We start from the raw sequence: 20,545 nt of genomic DNA, 5'->3' as shown, positions 1-20,545 counted from the left end.
CTGTTGGTGGGAATGTAAATTTGTGCGACCGCTATGGAAAGCAGAATGGAGGTTCCTCAAAAAAACTAAAAATAGAAATACCATATGACCTAGTAACTCCACTTCTAGGAATTTACCTGAAGAAAACAAAACAAAAATATCTGATTCAAAAAGATATATGCACCTCTATGTTTATTGTTACATTATTACAACAGCCAGGATAAGGAAGCAACAAAAGTGTTCATCAATTGATGAGTGAAGATGTGGTACATAGACACAATGGAATATTATTCAGTCATAATAAAAGGAATTCTGCCATTTGTGACAACATAGATGGATGTAGAGGGTATTATGCTTGGTGAAATAAGCCAAGTGGGGAAAGACAAATAACATATGATTTCATTTATATATGGAATTTAAAAACAAAAATGAACAAGATAAGAGTAGACTCAGAAGACACTGAGAAGTGACAGATGATGACCATGGGGGAGGGGTTGGGGTGGATAGGTGGTAAGGGTAAGTGGGATAAAGAGGCCCAAAATCTCAATCATAATGCAAGTCAGTTATGGGGATGGAAGTGCAGCATGGAGAATATAGTCAATGATTCTGTAACATCTTTCTATGTTGACAGATAGTAACTGCACTAGTTGGGGTGAGGATTTAATAATGTGTGTAACTGTTGAACCACTGTGTTGTATATTTGAAACCAACATATATCAACTATACTTCAATAAAATAATAAAGTAAAAATAAAAACAAAAAATATGCAACATTCCATACACACCATTTGGTATTTGTGTATTAACAGTTTGTCTCTGGAATTAATCTATAAAGAATATTAAAAGCTTTTTCATTCTCCATATAGGCATATAATATTCCATTATATGGACAAACCATAATTTAAACATTTACCATTGATGGATAGTTTTCTAATTTTATGCTACTGGAAACACTTCTGCAATGAAGTTTTTGCATGAATTATTTTGCACATGTGAGCAAGTATATCTGTTAAAATAAATTCCTAGACATACAATTGCTGTCAAAAGGTATGTGGATTTGATGCACCCCTATGTTTATCACAGTACTATTTACAATAGCCAAGAAATGGAAGCAACCTAAGTGTTCATCATTAGATGAATGGATAAAGAAGATGTGGTACATATACACAATGGAATATTATTCAGCCATAAGAAGAAAACAAATCCTACCATTTGTAACAACATGGATGGAGCTAGAGGGTATTATGCTCACTGAAATAAGCCAGGCAGAGAAAGACAAGTACCAAATGATTTCACTCATCTGTGGAGTATAAGAACAAAGAAAAACTGAAGGAACAAAACAGCAGCAGAATCACAGAACCCAAGAATGGACTAACAGTTACCAAACGGAAAGAGACTGGGGATGACGGGTGGGAAGGGAGGGATAAGGGTGGGGAAAAAGAAAGGGGGCATTACGATTAGCATGTATAGTGTTGTGGGGGGGTACGGGGAGGGCTGTGCAACACAGAGAAGACAGATAGTTGATTATACAGCATCTTGCTATTGCTGATGGACAGTGACTGTAGTGGGGTGTTGGGGGGGGACTTGGTGAGAGGGGGAGCCTGGTAAACATAGTGTTCTTCATGTAATTGTAGATTAATGATAGCAAAAATTAAAAAAAGAAAAAAACTGAAGGAACAAAACAGCAGCAGACTCACAGAACCCAAGATGGACTAACAGTTACCAAAGGGAAAGGGACTGGGGAGGATGGATGGGAAGGGAGGGACAAGGGGGGTAAAGAGACATTACGATTAGCAGACATAATGTAGAGGGTGGGGGACACGGGGAGGGTTGTACAACAGAGAAGACAAGTAGTGATTCTAAAGCATCTTATTACGCTGATGGACAGTGACTGTAATGAGGTATGTGGTGGGGACTTGATGATGGGGGGAGTCTAGTAACCATAATGTCGCTCATGTAATTGTAGATTAATGATACCAGAAAAAAAGATATGTGGATTTGAATCATAAGTACACACACACACACCTCTTAAGTTGCCCTTCTTAGAAGTTGTATCAATTAACAGTCCTATCAGCAGTGTATGTGGCTGCTGATTTCTTCCCACCCTCAATAATAAAGGCCAATTTCTTCCCACCCTCAATTACAAAGTTTTTATTTTGCCATTGTGATAATTGTACTTTTAATTTATCATCATGAATGATTGTGAGCGTCTCATGTGTTTAACAGCCATCTCTACTGTTAACTGACTTTTCCTACTGACTGTTAGTAGCTTCTGCCCATTTTTCTACTAGGTGAATGATTTGTGTGATATCTTTATTAGGAAAAATTGGTATTTCTTGATAAGTTTTCTCCTCCAGCAGTTTGCAATTTTGGCTTTGATTTTGTTTGTGCTTTGAACTTGCAAAAAGTCACTTTGGTGTAGTTGACTTAATATTTTCCATTATGGCTTCTGGGTATTACATCAAACTAGAGTCTTCTGTAATACTGAAAGGTTTTTCCATGGATAAATATTTTTATAGTTTTTTCTTTTTTTTTTAGCATTTCAATCTTGACTTTATCTGGAGAGAGAGTTTCCTCTTATAAGAGATAAGGAATAGATCCAACCCCCCTTCTAGCAGATTAGCAGATTAAGCTTAGTTTTTAAGGCATGATAACATTTAGCCTAAGTTTTGCATAATGCTCTTTCAATCTCATTTAGCATGGAGACTTGACTTGGGAAAATCATCAGTGGGTACATACTTACCTGGCTTGAGTGTCAGTTCAAAAGGCCAATTTGTGATAATATTTTTAAGTCATTCATTTTTTAAAATATGTGACAAGCACTGTTCTAGGTACTGGAGATACAGGGATGAGTAAGATGGAAGAGGCAGAAGTAAGTAACTAAATTAATAGCATAATAGCATAATTTTAGTTAGAGATTAGTGTCATGAAGAAAATATAGAAAATGCTGCTAACTTCATGAGAGACATTAAGTGCCCTATTAAAAAGGAAATAGTCTGTTGTGACTTGTCTCTTCTGATCATATCTTCCCTTCCTGAAAGGTCAGGAACTACTGTATTAGCTACTGTGTAACAAATCATCACAAACTTGGTTTAAAACAATAATCATTCCACCCAGTATCTGTAGATCAGAAATTTGGGAGCAGCTTATTTGGGTGGTCCTGGCTTCAGGATCTTTCATGAGGCTGCCATCATCCAAAGATGTGACTGGATCTAGAGGTTATACTTCCAAGATGGGTTTCTCAAATGCTGGAAAGTTGATGCTAGCTTTTGGCAGTTGCCCCAGTTCCTCACTACATGGACCCCTCATAAGGCTTCTTGAGTGTCTTCACATAGCAGCTTTCTCACCCAGGGCAGGTGAGCTAAGAAAGCAAGATGGAACCACAACGTCTTTTATGACCTAACATAAGAAGTCACATTATTTTCACAGTATCCTATTGGTTATGCAGGTCAGCACTATCAGTGTGAGAGAGAACCACACAAAGGTGTAAATACCAGGAGATAAAAATTATTTGGGGGCCATCTTGGTGGCTGCCTACCACAATCACCAATTTGGTCAAATGTTACAGAATTCTTGAGAGAAAATGAAGTGTCATGGGAGTTTAGTAACTTCGTAGTCAAAGTTGTCTAAATTTGAACACTTCTAAATTTAAAATACTTTCTCTGTAACAACCTTCATAAAGAGAAAATAATTTTCAAATAATATGTTGAAAATGTATAAAACCATATATAGGCACTAATTTGTTCAACTATGAGCATACATCCCCACACTTCCCTGTTGCTTCAACTTTGCTTGGTCTGGAATGAAATCTGCATTACCACATATACATGCCACCCATACTTTAAGGAATATTTCAACTATTTTTTGCATCATTCATGGTGTTTCAACCTTGCTTTTAGTTTGGCTTCCTAGAAGCTAAGATGTTTGATGCAGTCCCAAACTCGGCAATGGTCAGTGACAGAAAAAAGAAACCGAATTTTTTGGTATCTCAAGAGCAAGAAAACCTTTCCCCAAAGTGCTCCATCAGATGTCCTTCCATATTTCTTTAGGAAAAAATGGTGTCACAACCTTACCATTTAACTAAATATTGACTGTCCAGTAGGGATTTATCCCTCAGCTAGAGATGGGTTTACTTTTCCTGGTCACATAGGAAGAGATGGATACCGAATAAAATCAAAGTCTGTTTGCAAAAACGTGTGAAAGGGAATGGATAGTAAGTAGGCAACCAACAGGAGCTACTTCAACACAAGACTTTTACTTTCTAGTCTAATAATGTAAATATCACACTTTCTTATTCATTTTTAAGTTCTTTGAGGTAAGTTTATATATCTTCTTTGTGTTTCTCAGCACTTGCTTAGTGCCTTACACCTAATGGGCATTCACTATTTTACTTGCTTCTTAAGTGCCCCAGAAAGAATTTCATATTGAATAGATATTTTTGAAAGTATATGATGTTTTGGATTTATAAATTATTTTCTTATAAAACTAAAGAGACGTACAGGAATATATATTTTTATACTTGCTTTCATACTCTGTGAATTAGAGGGAAAGAACTGCTGTGCACAAAGACTTTTATGTGATAGCTTGTTCAAAATCTTAACAGAAGGCAAGAAAATCCAGATTGTCTGAATCCCAGCCCAGAATTATTTCCATTTGTCCAATTTTTCCTTTAAAAATAATACTCCTCATTTAACTGAAATATTCAATTAACCCATTATTATATGTGTCATTACTAATCATATTCTTTCTTCTTTTATTCTCCCCCCCACCCACGCTCCAAATTAACTCTGGTTATAAAATTCTTTTTGTTTCGAGGTCATAATCTGCTAACTGAAAGAGGAGTTAAAATGTGAAGGTTATGAGCTAGAAACATCTCAGCCCTGAAGAATAAGGTTCTTCCTATAAACAAGGCCAGATATCACAGTGAAAGTTTATCACGCTTATCAGAGAAATGAATGTTGCTTCATCCCTGAATTTAATGCATACTTATCCACTTTTTTCTCTTCTTCTCAGATGGACTGAAACTGTATAACAAATCTGGATTTAAGAGAATGAACATTAAGATGAGCCACTTCAATTTATAGGTAACTGATATTTACAGCTCAGGGACACTACCACACAATCTGGGAAACTAACTTAGTCCAGAAAGAAGGACTCTTACTTAAAGGCAAACCAACCTCCTGTTGTCTAACTCCTTTGAGCAAAAAGTTCCAATTAGCTCACAGTCATTCAGCTTTGCACCCACTCAGTTTCACCAGGCTCTCCTCTCCTCCTGCTTCCCCCTTTGGAGGATGTGACATAGCTCTCCTCTCAGCAGTCTCAGTATTCCTTCAGGTGTTATCTGATGGGATATTTAATGTTTTCTTCTCTTGGAAGTTATTCTACTTTACCCTTTGAACAGTTTTCCCAACTGGTATCCTAAGACTTCCCTTAACTCAGATAAAAGATTAAAGGTTTCTAAACAGGGAACAAAAAAAGTTTGGCAAAACTGCGGTTTTTCATGACTTAGTATTAAAACTTGAAACAACCGGATCTATCAAGGGCATTCATTTTCTCCTGCTCTTCACTTACAAAAAATATAAGCTAATTTTGTTTGCCTAACGCATAAACCAAATTGCCAACTGCACCTCAGATAATTGGCATCTGGGTCTTTTATTTACGCAAATTTGTCAATGAAAAGGTCCTTGGCTTTTGAGTCAGCGGATAGGGGAATCATCATTTGACGTTCTAAGCCCTAGTCCGATTTAAGATTGGGTGGATTTCATGCAGGGTGTGTGGAATTTTCCCAGACTGCCGACCTGTTTTCCAATTTTGCATGCCTAGGCGCATTTCGAGACAGAATTACCTTTCTCTAGGTATTGGCGTGCGCAAGAGTGTACCGAAACGGTCGCCATTGTGCAAGCTCTGTTCTTCCAGTTTAACTAACGTAACCCCAAGCAGAGGCACCAACGCGTTACGCAGACCTTGCACATTCCCGCAGGAGCCCTCTGCGCGGGCCTGCGGCCTCTCCGGGCAGGCTGTCTTTCCCAAACGGGCTCTCCACCCTCGCATTGCATCTTTCTCTCCCTAACGCTCGGCGTCCAAGGGTCGTAGGCTCTTCCTTCCCGAGTCCTCCTCCCACCACTAGGTGGCCCTTTCCGGGACACCACCCTATCTTCCCGTCCTGCCCTGCGCGGGCTTCGGCTGTTCCGTCAGTTACCGCCCCTCCCCGGGCCCCAACACAGAGCTCCGCCCCGCCCCCACTCAGACAGACATCCCCTACATCCGGGTACCGACTCCAGCCGCCCTGACTTTGGCACTATGGTCATGGCGGAGGGGACGGCAGTGCTGAGGCGGAACAGGCCGGGCACCAAAGCACAGGTACCAGCTCTCCACCTTTTCTGCGGTGCGGAACACTCGGTGCTGAGCCGCACCGCACCTGGAAGCTGGCCTCCCTTGAAAGGTGGTTGGGCCGGGGCGGCCGGCAGGCAGGCGGGGGCACTGGTGCCCGGCCTGCTCTTCGGGGCCTCAGCCCCTCAGTATGGCTGTGGCGGCGACGGCAGCCCGCGAGGCCTGCGGAGCCCCGACTTGAGGGTGGGAGTGAGGGGCGGGTGGGGGCCGCTGAGGACCGGGATTTGGGGCCTGTCAGCAAAGACTGCTTGTTCTCGCCTCTCCCTTGAAATCCCCTGACCAGTGTCGGAGAGGCTCGAGCGGCCAGATGGAGACTCTGGGCCTTTCGTGAGGGTCGGAGCGCCAGGGTCCCAGGGGGTGTAAGCACAGCCTCCCTTGTCCTGGCTTCCCTTTTCTACCTAGCCTGTGATGTATCTTTCTCGCTAGTGCCGTCCAGCTGGTGTATTCGGGTGATGATAATTTATTCTCCTCCTACTACTGTTCGTCTTTGGTCCAGCAAGTTTTCTTCGTCAGGTTGTGACTTGTTAGATGTCATTGCTTGTGAATTTCCTTGTTATTATATATGAAGCATCATCAAGGAATGAACTAGTCATAATTTTAACAACTTTTAGTAGAACAGTATTTTTGGGGTGACTTGGTGCTTGTTTAGATACTGGTTCTTGGGATCTGCAAAAGACGGGATGCCTAACATTCATAAAAATCAAATAGGCATTTAGACTTGAATCTGCTGGTTTAACGGCTTGCTATTTAGTAGATGCTCTAAAAACAGATGTTTTAATTTTAAAGGAAAAGTAAAAATGGAAAAAAAAAACACTCTAGAAAGCAATCATGGAGCTATGACGGTATGCCAGAAAATAGATTTTAATAATCTTGCTCAGAAGTTTGGAAAGGGAGTCCTTTCGAAAGGATATTTTAGATCTAGACACCTTCCCATATCCATGTTACAAAGTAGGAAACTGAAGCCCCAGGGAATCGACTGCCTTTGCTCAAGGTTAGTAGGCTCTGCCTTCTTAGTTCACTGGTGACTTTCTTTTTTAACAAGTTGTTCTAGTACTGAATTTTAGATAATTTAGTTAGAAAGTTTTATTGTAAAGTCACATTAAGCTGTCAGTGATTCCTACTGCAGCTTCGAGGTCATACTTGGGGGAATTTATGTATTATTTATGCTTGCTTACTACCTTTTCCAAGCTTTATTCTCTCATCAGGTACCTTATTCTGTGGAAAGATTGTTTCTAATTCTGAAGTGAACATTCTGTATTTTTATATTCAGAAGAAGATTATTTTGTATTCACATTCTGAGAATTGTCATGCATTTTTATTTACTCAAACGTTCTTATCTTGAAAGGTTAGAAAATAATAAATTTTAAGTTAACTTTATGACACATCGATTTGCTGTGTTGTTATGAGTAAGTCACACATAAGAACGCTCCTTTGCTTTATTTCACCTTGTCATAGATCAGAGTTGTTAAATAAAATGTAACAGAACAGGTTAGAGTTAAAAAAATGACTGCATAAGCAGCATTCTGTCCTATCCCTTATCTGTCACCCTAATTTCCTTAAATAAAATGGGTCTATTCTAAAGTGATTTATTTAGAACTATGATAGAATAGGTAGAATATCTTCCTTCTTATTTTCTTTTTCAAAATTTGTTAGATGGAGTATAGGCAATAGTTGGCTTTCAATAAACGTTTATTGGCTGAATTAGATGAGAATGTTCATTAAGCCAAGTTTTTGGTTCCTCTTCTGTTTAAAGTATATTGCAGTTATGGTGCAGACATTTAATTCCCAATTAACTTTTTTTGCATTTTTCCTATATATTACTATATGTGTTTTTTAATGTTTTAAAAACAAAATATTCTACAAACTATTTTTTTAAAAGAAAGCATAGGCAAAATTAGTGATAGAAATATTTTGCAGCATAAATCATATAGAAAGAACTTAAAAACTAATAATATTTAGATCATGAAACAATTTCCAAAAAGTTGTCTATAGTTCTTGACATTTTAAAATGAAGTTCATTTCCATTCAGATAGGCCAACTGTAAAAAGAAAAAATATGAAATGTTTAAGACACTTAAAATATATACCCATCACTTATCCTAAGAACTAAGACATTATTAATATAACTTAATCACTGTGTATCAGATTCTTCTACTACCCAGTCCTCCCAGCATATAGTCATTATCATTCCTTTCCTTTTCTTTATACTTTTACTATTTATGCATTATATCCGTAAGTATGCTTTATACTTTCTTACTTTTATTCCTATGGTATCATACACTGTATTCTCCCGTTTGTCCCAATTTTTGTTCAGGGTATTTGGAGACTTATCCATGTTGATTGTTGCAGGGTTACATTTCAGTGATTTACTTGTACTCCCCCCTGTCCCCCGGTTTTACACCAGAAATAATTATTGAGCACCTGCTATGTGTCAGACATAGTGCTATCTGCAAAGAATACATAGGTAAACTTTGCTGAAACATCAGTTAATTGGTAATGTTCTTAATCACTTACAGGACTATGAACTGGACTTTATAGAGGAATTCATAATAAATGCAAGGTGATCCACAAAAATATCCCTCTTAAAGGAAGTCTGTTCCATTTGGATGACTATTTTTTGGTGGAGCTCACATTTTGATGTAGAAATTTAAAATAGCATTTGGAATTGGAATAATAATACTTTCTAATGTCTGTCTAAAATAGTACTTATGGAGCAGTTACTACTACTACTACTAACACTAACATTAACTATTCTCTTTAGGTAAAAACTGACTTGGTTTTTTGGTGTCCGGAGATTTTTTTTCAGTGTAACTTTTTGAGAGGTATTTAATCAGCATAAAAAAAACATGATAGACTAACCTCCTCAATTAGTAATACATGAAAGGTTTATGGGAGCCATATTTGAGGGATTTGTGATTGAAAAAATGTAGCTCATAGTTCAACTAAATAAAATCTTAGTGTTCATTTAAAAACATTGAATAAAACTCCTCTAACTCACTGTTCACAAAATAAGGGCTTTTCTTCTCTAGTGTAACTTTGCTTTATTAAGAATTGAAGCTAATCATAATAGTATCACATCTTTGTAACTCTGTTTCCTAGAAAAGCTTTAACCCATGAACTGTTTTTTTTTTTATAGGATTTCTATAATTGGCCTGATGAATCCTTTGATGAAATGGACAGCACACTAGCTGTTCAGCAGGTAAGAAGAATCGTTTCTTTAGCAACATCAGTAACCTAACCATTTTACCTTCCTTGGCATTAAGTATTCCTGTATCTATTAGCACAAACCGGAATCCATGGAATTCATGAAATGCTTGTTTAAAGCTTTTATCAACCCTCATTTTGTTTTACAATGGTATATTATACTACAATCAAACTTAAATACCTTTTAATATTTGTTAGTGTATTCCAGATCAGAGCACCACATTTGATTTTAGAATGAGTTCAACATTAATTGGTGCTAAATTTGAATAGCAGATAAGTAAAAAAAATAGCTTACTCATTTGGTGACTGAACATTTAAGAACATGTGTTTTACATTTAATTTTAGTTACAATTAGTTTTTAAATTTGTCCCCCTCCGGTATATTTGAGGGCTAAGATGCCTCTCTTTTGGTGTTGCCACTATCAAGTAGCTCACTAAGGCACTGATTATCAAAGAGGTGGGCTTCCATAGCATGTTTGGTTTCAAAAGCCCTTCAGGAGATTCTTAAACATTCTTACTGAGAATCACATTTTGTACTATGTTGGATTTTTTTTTTAAAGTGGTAGTTTATGAATAAAATCTGAAATCTGGGAAAAGTAGTTTCCAGAGCTAATTACTAAAAATTTCATTAAGAGGTTAATAAAAGGATGACAGAAATTAGAGTGTAGTAGTATATTGGATTAGGTGTTGGCTAACTAACATTTATAAAGGGAAAATGCACAATAAAAAGTGACTGGCTTCATCTTGATAGCCAGGTAATAAAAGTAGATAGCTATTTGGAATTATTATGTTATTTGTAGGTCTTGGGAAATAAAATAAAAATACAGTTAATTCTTTGATCTTTAATATCTCAATTCATAATCTTAACAGAATTCATTAGAAGCCTGTAGAATGGGTTCAGTGTAATATTTGGTTACTTAGTACAGGAAATGAAAGAGCATTCATGAATACATGGCTTTTTCATTGCCTTTTAAGAATGTATTGTTCAATCAGCAAATATTTATTGGGCTAGCAATAAGATAAGTCTTGTGTAGGATACAGAAATAAATAAACTATAGAGCTCTATGCCTGAAATTTGGCAAAAATCAAGAGGAAAAATGTGCAGTAGAGGTTGTGTTTAAAAGTAGAAGTTTTGTCTGCTACTTTATTGAATTTATTTATTCTAACAATTATTTTTGTGGAGTCTTTAGGGTTTTCTACATCTGTAATCGTGTCGTCTGAAAACAGTTTTACTTCTTCCTTTCTAATCTGGATGCCTTTTATTTCTATTTTTTGCATAATTGCTCTGGCTAAAATTTCCAATATACTTGAACAGAAGTGACAAAGGTTGGAGTTGGCATTCTTACTTTGTTGTTGATCTTAAAGTAAAGCTTTCAGTCTTTCAGATTGAATATGATGTTCGCTGTGGGATTTTCATATATGGCCTTAATTGTGTTGCACTAGTGTCCTTTTATTTCTAATTTGTTGAGTGTTTTTATATCAAAAGGTGTTAAATTTTGTCATATTTTTTTCCTGCACTAATTGAGATGATCATGTGGGGTTTTTTCCTTCTTTTTTGTAAACATGGTATATTGATCGATTTTTGCATTGTATTTTGAACCATATTTGCATTTTAGGAATAAATCCCACTTGATTATAGTGTTTAATCCTTTTAATTTGCTGCTGAAGTTGGTTTGCTAGAATATTTACATCAATGTTCATAAAAGGTACTGGTTTCTAGTTTTCCTAGAGTGTCTGTCTGACTTTGGTATCAGGCAGTGCAGATGTTAAAGAGTGAATTGTGAAGTGTGCCCTCTTAAGTTGTTTGGAAGAGTTTGAGAAGGATTGGTGTTCATTCTTTAAATGTTTGATAAAATTCACCAATGAAGCCATCAGGATCAAGGCTTTTCTTTGGTCATACAACATTGTGAATGTAATTAATGCCATTGAGCTATTATAAATAATGCCGTTAACTTAAAAATCACTAAAATGACTATCCTTTCTCCATTGAATAGTCTTGGCACCTATGTCAAAAATCATTTGACTATATATACATGAGGGTTTATTTTTAGGTGCTGTGGAAAAAATTGAAGTTCCTATGGCCAAGATCTCAACCTGAATCTAAACTACTTGATGATGTAATTGGCCTACTGCTAGGCTACTGCTTCCACACCCATGGGCAATAGCTATTATTGACTAAGTCACTATACAAGGAACTCTACCAAGTACTCTGGGTGGAGGCAAAGACAGAGGAGGATTACAGACCTGCAGACTGTTGGATACAGATGTAATTCTAGTGCTCAACCTATCCCAGGGAGAACAAAGCCGGGTAATAAACCCTTTTACCCCAAACATGTTCCATTGTTATTCCTTGGTCTCCCTGAAACCGTAGTGAACTTGTCCAGGGCTGGAATTCCTTGGCAAGACAGCGCTCTGTTGAATTTCACTGGTCTATATGTCTGTCCTTACATATTTTTTTTTTTGCTGTTGTTATCAATAATCTCCAATTACATGAAGAACATTATATTTACTAGGCTGCCCCCTTCATCAAGTCCCACACACACACACATACCCAATTACAGTCACTGTCCATCAGCGTAGTAAGATGCTGTTGAATCACTGCTTGTCTTCACTGTGTTGCACAGCCCTCCCCATGCCCCCCACTACATTATACATGCTAATCGTAATGCCCTCTTTCTTTTTTCCCACCCTTATCCCTCCCTTCCCACCCATCCTCCCTAGTCCCTTTCCCTTTGGTAACTGTTAGTCCATTCTTGGGTTCTGTGAGTCTGCTGCTGTTTTGCTCCTTCAGTTTTTCTTTGTTCTTATACTCCACAGATGAGTGAAATCATTTGGTACTTGTCCTCTGCCTGGCTTATTTCCCAGAGCATAATACCCTCTAGCTCCATCCATTGTGTTGCAAATGATAGGATTTGTTTTCTTCTTATGGCTGAATAATATTCCATTGTGTATATGTACCACATCTTCTTTATCCATTCATCCACTAATGGACATTTAGGTTGCTTCCATTTCTTGGCTATTGTAAATAGTGCTGCAATAAACATAGGGGTGCATCTGTCTTTTTCAAACTGGAGTGCTGCATTCTTAGGGTAAATTCCTAGAAGTGGAATTCCTGGGTCAAATGGTATGTCTATTTTGAGCTTTTTGAGGAACCTCCATACTGCTTTCCACAATGGTTGAACTAATTTACATTCCCACCAGCAGTGTAGGAGGGTTCCCCTTTCTCCACAACCTCGCCAACATTTGTTGTTGTTTGTCTTTTCAATGATGGCGATCCTTACTGGTGTCAGGTGATATCTCATTGTGGTTTTAATTTGCATTTTTCTGATGATTAGTGATGTGGAGCATCTTTTCATGTGTCTGTTGGCCATCTGAATTTGTTCTTTGGAGAACTGTCTGTTCAGCTCCTCTGCCCATTTTTAATTGGATTATTTGCTTTTTGTTTGTTGAGATGTATGAGCACTTAATATATTTTGGATGTCAAGCCTTTATCAGATCTGTCATTTATGAATATATTCTCCCATACTGTAGGGTACCTTTTTGTTCTGTTGATGGTGTCCTTTGCTGTACAGAAGCTTTTCAGCTTGATGTAGTCCCACTTGTTCATTTTTGCTTTTGTTTCCCTTGCCCGGGGAGATATGTTCATGAAGAAGTCGCTCATGTTTATGTCCAAGAGATTTTTGCCTATGTTTTTTCTAGGAGTTTTATGGTTTCATGACTTACAGTCAGGTCTTTGATCCATTTTGAATTTACTTTTGTGTATGGGGTTAGACAGTGATCCAGTTTCATTCTCTTACATGTAGCTGTCCAGTTTTGCCAATACCATGTGTTGAAGAGACTGTCATTTCTACATTGTATGTCCATGGCTCCTTTATCGTATATTAATTGACCATATCTGTTTGAGTTCATATCTGGGGTCTCTATTCTGTTCCACTGGTCTGTGGCTCTGTTCTTATGCCAGTACCAAATTGTCTTGATTACTGTGGCTTTGTAGTAGAGCTTGAAGTTGGGGAGCGAGATTCCCCCCCACTTTATTCTTCCTTCTCAGGATTACTTTGGTTATTCGGGGTCTTTGGCATTTCCATATGAATTTTTGAATTATTTGTTCCAGTTTTTTGAAGAATGTTGGTAATTGATAGGGATTGCATCAAATCTGTATATTGCTTTGGGCAGGATGGCCATTTTGATGGTATTAATTCTTCCTAGCCAAGAGCATGGGATGAGTTTCCATTTGCTAGTGTCCTCTTTAATTTCTCTTAAGAGTGTCTTATAGTTTTCAGGGTATAGGTCTTTCACTTCCTTGGTTAGGTTTATGCCTAGGTATTTTATTCTTTTTGATGTAATTGTGAATGAAATTGTTTTCCTGATTTCTCTTTCTATTTGTTCATTGTTAGTGTATAGGAGAGCAACAGATTTCTGTGTGTTAATTTTGTATACTGCAACTTTGCTGTATTCCGTTATCTGTTCTAGTAGTTTCGGAGTGGAGTCTTTAGGGTTTTTTATGTACAATATCATGTCATCTGCAAATAGTGACAGTTTAACTTCTTTAGCAATTTGGATTCCTTGTATTTCTTTGTTTTGTCTAATTGCCGTGGCTAGGACCTGCAGTACTATGTTGAATAACAGTGGGGAGAGTGGGCATCCCTGTCTTGTTCCCGATCTCATAGGAAAAGCTTTCAGCTTATCGCTGTTCAGTATGATGTTGGCTGTGGGCTTATCGTATATGGCCTTTATTCTGTTGAGGTACTTGCCCTCTATTCCCATTTTGCTGAGAGTTTTTATCATGAATGGATGTTGAACTTTGTCAAATGCATTTTCAGCATCTATGGAGATGATCATCTGGTTTTTGTCTTTCTTTTTGTTGATGTGGTGGATAATGTTGATGGACTTTCGAATGTTGTACCATCCTTGCATCCCTGGGATGAATCCCACTTGGTCATGGTGTATGATCCTTTTAATGTATTTTTGAATTCGGTTTGCTAATATTTTGTTGAGTATTTTTGCATCTACGTTCATCAGGGATATTGGTCTGTAGTTTTCTTTTTTGGTGGTGTCTTTGCCTGGTTTTGGTATTAGGGTGATGTTAGCTTCATAGAATGAGTTTGGGAGTATTCCCTCCTCTTTTATTTTTTGGAAAACTTTAAGGAGGGTAGGTATTATGTGTTCTCTGTATGTCTGATAAAATTCTGAGGTAAATCCATCTGGTCTGGGGGTTTTGTTCTTGGGTATTTTTTTTATTACCGCTTTAATTTCTTTGCTGGTAATTGGTTTGTTTAGATTTTGTGTTTCTTCCTTGGTCAGTCTTGGAAGGTTGTATTTTTCTAGGAAGTTGTCCATTTCTTGTAGGTTTTCCAGCTTGTTAGCATATAAGTTTTCATAGTATTCTCTAATAATTCTTTGTATTTCTATGGGGTCCGTCATGATTTTTTCCTTTCTCTTTTCTGATTCTGTTGATGTGTGTTGATTCTCTTTTCCTCTTAATAAATCTGACTAGAGGCTTATCTATTTTGTTTATTTTCTCAAAGAACCAGCTCTTGGTTTCATTGATTTATTCGATTGTTTTATTCTTCTCAATTTTATTTATTTATTTTCTGATCTTTATTATGTTCCTCCTTCTGCTGTCTTTAGGCCTCATTTGTTTTTCTTTTTTCAATTTCGATAATTGTGACATGAGACTATTCATTTGGGATTGTTCTTCCTTCTTCAAATATGCCTGGATTGCTATATACTTTTCTCTTAAGACTGCTTTTGCTGCGTACCACAGAAGTTGGGGCTTTGTGTTGTTGTCATTTGTTTCATATATTGCTTGATCTCTGTTTTAATTTTGTCGTTGATCCATTGATTATTTAAGAGCATGTTATTAAGCCTCCATGTGTTTGTTGGCCTTTTTGCTTTCTTTGAACAATTTACTTCTCGTTTCATTCCTTTTGGTCTGAAAAGTTGGTCGGTAGAATTTCAATCTTTTTGAATTTACTGAGGCTCTTTTTGTGGCCTAGTATGTGGTCTATTCTGGAGAATGTTCCATGTGCACTTGAGAAGTGTGTATCCTGTTGCTTTTGGATGTAGAGTTCTATAGATGTCTATTAGGTCCATCTGTTCTAGTGTGTTGTTCAGCGCCTCTGTGTCCTTACTTATTTTCTGTCCGGTGGATCTATCCTTTGGAGTGAGTGGTATGTTGAAGTCTCCTAAAATGAATGCATTGCATTCTATTTCCTCCTTTAGTTCTGTTAGTATTTGTTTCACATATGCTGGTGCTCCTGTGTTGGATGTATATGTATTAATAATGGTTATATCCTCTTGTTGGACTGAGCCCTTATCCTTATGTAATGTCCTTCTTTATCTTTTGTTACTTTCTTTGTTTTGAAGTCTATTTTGTGTGATACTAGTACTGCAACACCTGCTTATTTCTCCCTGTTGTTTGTATGGAATAACTTTTTCCATCCCTTGACTTTTAGTCTGTGCATGTCTTTGGGTTTGAGGTGGGTCTCTTGTAAGCAGCATATAGATGGGTCTTGTTTTTTTATCCATTCTATTACTCTATGTCTTTTGATTGGTGCATTCAGTCCATTTACATTTAGGGTGATTATTGAAAGTTATGTACTTATTGCCATTTCAGGCTTTAGATTTGTGGTTACCAAAGGTTCAAGGTTAGCTTCTTTAGTATCTTACTGCCTAACTTAACTCACTTATTGAGCTATTATAGACACTGTCTGGTGATTATTTCTCTCCCTTCTTATTCCTCCTCCTCCATTCATTATATGTTGGGTGTTTTATTCTGTGCTCTTTTGTGTTTCCTTTAATTGATTTTGTGGGTAGTTGATTTTTTTTTTTGCCTTTACTTAGTGTTTGGTTGGTCTGCTTTCTTTGCTGTGATTTTATTTTGTCCGGTGACATCTGTTTGGCCTTAGGAGTGCTCCCATCTAGAGCAGCCCCTCTAAAATACCCTGTAGAGGTGGTTTGTGGGAGGCAAATTCCCTCAACTGTTGCTTATCTGGGAATTGTTTAGTCCCTCATTCATATTTAAATGATAATAATGCTGGATACAGTATTCTTGGTTCAAGGCCCTTCTGTTTCATTGCATTAAATATATCATGCCATTCTCTTCTGGCCTGTAAGGTTTCTGTTGAGAATTCTGATGATAGCCTGATGGATTTTCCTTTGTAGGTGACCTTTTTCCTCTCTCTAGCTGCCTTTAAAACTCTTTCCTTGTCCTTGATCTTTGCCATTTTAATGATTATGTGTCTTGGGGTTGTCCTCCTTGGGTTCCTTCTTTTGGGAGTTCTGTGTACTTCTGTGGTCTGAACGATTATTTTCTCCCCCAGTTTGAGGAAGTATTCAGCAATTATTTCTTCAAATACACTTTCTATCCCTTTTTCTCTCTATTCTTCTTCTGATACCCCTATAATGTGGATATTGTTCCGTTTGGATTGGTCACACAGTTCTCTTAATATTGTTTCATTCCTGGAGATCCTTTTATCTCTCTCTGTGTCAGCTTCTATGCGTTCCTGTTCTCTGGTTTCTATTCCATCAATGGCCTCTTGCATCTTACCCATTCTGCTTATAAATCCTTCCAGAGATTGTTTCATTTCTGTAATCTCCTTCCGGACTTCATCACTTAGCTCTTGCATTTTTCTCTGCAGCTCCATCAGCATGGTTATGACCTTTATTTTGAATTCTTTTTCAGGAAGATTGGGTAGGTCTATCTCCCCAGAATCCTTCTCAGGGGAGGTTGTCTGGGTTAGTCTGGTCTGTGTCAAATTGTTCTGCCTTTTCATGGCGATAGAGGTAGTTGTGGGGAGCTGCTGCATGTGTTGGCTGTGAGAACGTCCCTTCTTGCTGGTTTGTGGCCTTCCTCTTCTGGGAAAATGGTGACCCCTAGCGACTTATGCTGGGCAGCTTCATGCAGATGGGGTCTCTGATTCTTACTCGGACACTGTGAAAGAAGCTCTGTCCTGCTGCTGCGTGTGTGGCCTGCCTCAAGCTGCTGTTCCAGTACAGCGGAGTGGCGTTAGAGGGGAAATGGGTGGGAGGCTGTTTATCTCCGTGAGGGGCCTCCGAGCTGCGCTGCTGTCCAGGGGTTTAGAGTGCCTGGAGTTCCCTGGGATTCCCAGCTGCTGGGCTAAGTGTCTCAGGACGTGGGGTGTCTCCGTCCCACTGTGGGATCCCTGTCCCTTTAAGTCTTTCAAAAAGCACTCGCTTTTCTTTGTCCCAGGGGCACCGGCTGTGGGGTCCCACTCACAGGTTTTACTGTCCCGTTTCCGTAGTATCCAGCACCCCACGCACTGTGTGTCTGCGCTTCCAGTGCGGATGGCTAGGGCTGGGTGTTTAGCAGTCCTGGGCTCTCTCTTCCTCCCCGCTCCGACTCCTCTCCTCCCACCAGGAGCTGGGTGAGGGGTGCTCAGGTCCCACCGGGCTGCAGCTTGTATCTTATCCCCTTCGCGAGGTGCTGGGTTCTCGCAGGTGTAGATGTAGCCTAGCTGTTGTCCTGTATCTTCTGGTCTCTCTTTTAGAGATAATTGTATTTGTTGTATTTTCAAAAATATATATGGTTTTGGGAGGAGATTTCCGCTGCTCTACTCACGCCGCCATCTTGGCTTCTCATCTTGTCCTTACGAATTTTACACTGTTATGATTAGTGGAGCTTTTTAAAAAATAGTTGACACACAATGATTTGATATTTTTATACATTATGAAATGAGCCCTACAATAAGTCTAGTTATCATCTGTCACCATACAAATTTATTAAAACAGTATTGATGATATTTCTTCTGCTGTATATTACATCCCCTTGGCATTTTTATTTCATAACTTTAAGTTTGTACCTCTTAATTCCCTTCACCAATTCACCACCCCCACCCTGTAAGCAATAGTTTGTTTTCTGTGTCTGTGAGTCTATTTCTATTTTTGTTTGTTCATTTGTTTTGTTTTTTTAGATTCCATATATAAGTGAAATCCTACAGTGTTTGTCTTTCTCTGTCCGACTTACTTCACTCAGTGTAATACTTTCTAGGTTCATCCATGTTGTTGCAAATGACAAGATTTCATTCATGTTTGTGGTTGACTGGTATTCCATTATGTGTCCATTACACATCTTTATCCTTTCATCCATTGATGGACACTTTAGGTTGTGTGTTTATCTTTGCTATTGTAAGTGATGCTGTTATGAACATAGAGATACATACATATCTAAATTGGTATTTTTGTTTCGGATAAATACCCAGAGGTGGAATTTCTGGATCATGTGGTAGTTATAGTTTTAATTTTTGGAGTAATTTTCCATAATGGCTGCATCAGTTCACATTCCCAGTACCAACAGTGTGTGAGGGTTTCCTTTTCTCCAAAGCTTTACCAGCACTTGTTACTGGTTGTCTTTTTGATAACAGCCACTCTGACAGGTATGAGGTGAGATTGATTATTGGAGTTTTATGTTAAATTTTGAAACTGGAGGTGTGAATCCTCCAACTTTTTCTTTTTAAGATTATTTTAGTTACTTGATGCCCATTGCAATTCCATATAAATTTGAGAATTGGCTATTCCATTTCTTCAAGAAAGATTGTTGAAATATTGATAGGGATTGCGTAGAATCTCTAGATTACTTTGGGTAATATTGGCATCTTTGTAACAATACTAAGTTTTCCTGCCCATGGATGTTTTTCAGTTCATTTAGGTCCTTGTCAATTACTTTCAGCCATGTTTTACAGTTTTCAGTATACAAATATTTAACCTTCTTATCGAAGTTTATTCCAAGGTATTTTATTTTATTCTGTCAGATACTTTTATAGGTGGAAGTGCTTTCTCAATTTCCTTTTTGGATTGTTTACTGAAGGTATATAGGAACACAACTTTTTTTTGTATATTAATTTTGTATCCTGTTGTTTTGCTAAATTCATTTGTTAGCTTTATTAACTTTTTTGTGGATTTTTTGGATTTCTGTATATAGGGTCATGTTATCTGCGAATAGAGATAACCTTTATTTACTTTTCTTGTCTGATTGCTCTGGGTAGAACTTCAGGGCAGTGTTGAATAGTAGTGAAGAAAGCAGGCATCCTTGTCTCATGATTTTAGAGGGAAAGCTTTCAGTCTTGCATCAGTGAGTATGATATTACCTGTGGGTTTTTCATAAATACCCTTTTTCATATTGCCTTCATCATGTTCTCTTCTATACCTAGTTTTCTAAGTGTTTTTATCATGAAAGGTATGGGATTTTGTCAGATGTCTTGACTGCATTGAGATAATTGTGTGTTTTTTCCCTTTGTATATTAATGTAGTGTTAAACATTGTGTATTTTTTTCTTTTTTTTAATGTTGACCCATCTTTTAATTCCTTGCAACTTTCTTTTGATTCATATCTGTATGGTATATCTTTTTCCATTTTTGTACTTTTAACAAAACTACCTATACCATTATATTTAAAGGAAGTTTCTTGTAGACAGTATATAGTTGGGTCATATTTTTTTGTTCTTTCTTACAACCTTTATCTCTTTGGTGTATTTAGGCCATTTCATGTTAATGTAGCTATTGATAGATATGCTTAGATTTAGGTTTCCCATTGTATTACTTGTTTTCAGGTTATCCCCTTTGTTTTTTTGTTCCCCTGTTTTCCCTTTTCTCCCTATTTATAAGGGTTATTTGAACATTTTTAGTATTTCAATTTATTCTGATTTTGACAGTTTTTCTTTATACGTATTTTTTGATGATTGCTGTAGAGATTACTAAATACATAAGTTTTCACAGTCTGCTCAGAACCAGTATTTTACCACTTTGATTGAAATGTAGAAACTACTATTATATACATCCTTTGTCCTCCCTCTTAATGCTGTACCTTTCTATATTACAGCTGTATACATTGAAAAAACCCCATCAGGCAATGTTATTTTTTTATTTCCTCTGCCAGACATATTTTAAAGAATTCAAGAGGAGAATGGTCTGTCATATTTATACCCAGATATTTATAATTTCTGTTGCTCTTGATATTC

At 37.5% G+C, this 20,545-nt stretch overlaps 1 protein-coding gene across 3 annotated transcripts in view; it reads left to right on the top strand.

The window, feature by feature from the left end:
• MOB4 (MOB family member 4, phocein) overlaps window positions 1-20,545 on the top strand; it is a 40,992-nt gene that overhangs the window by 6,865 nt on the left and 13,582 nt on the right. Inside the window, exons 1-2 of one of the 3 annotated variants that reach the window (XM_036900531.2) lie at window positions 6,210-6,338; window positions 9,504-9,566. In XM_036900531.2, coding sequence (XP_036756426.1) covers window positions 6,279-6,338; window positions 9,504-9,566 — 123 coding nt within the window. In that variant the 5' untranslated portion in view covers window positions 6,210-6,278. Of the gene's footprint in view, window positions 1-6,209; window positions 6,339-7,121; window positions 7,360-9,503; window positions 9,567-20,545 lie in introns of those variants that run through there. The other 2 variants (XM_057503819.1, XM_036900532.2) reach the window with 2 other exon arrangements.

This window comes from Manis pentadactyla, chromosome 6, assembly GCF_030020395.1.
Source record: "Manis pentadactyla isolate mManPen7 chromosome 6, mManPen7.hap1, whole genome shotgun sequence".
NCBI classification, from domain to species: Eukaryota; Metazoa; Chordata; class Mammalia; order Pholidota; family Manidae; genus Manis; species Manis pentadactyla.
This window is presented reverse-complemented; position numbering and strand designations above follow the sequence as displayed.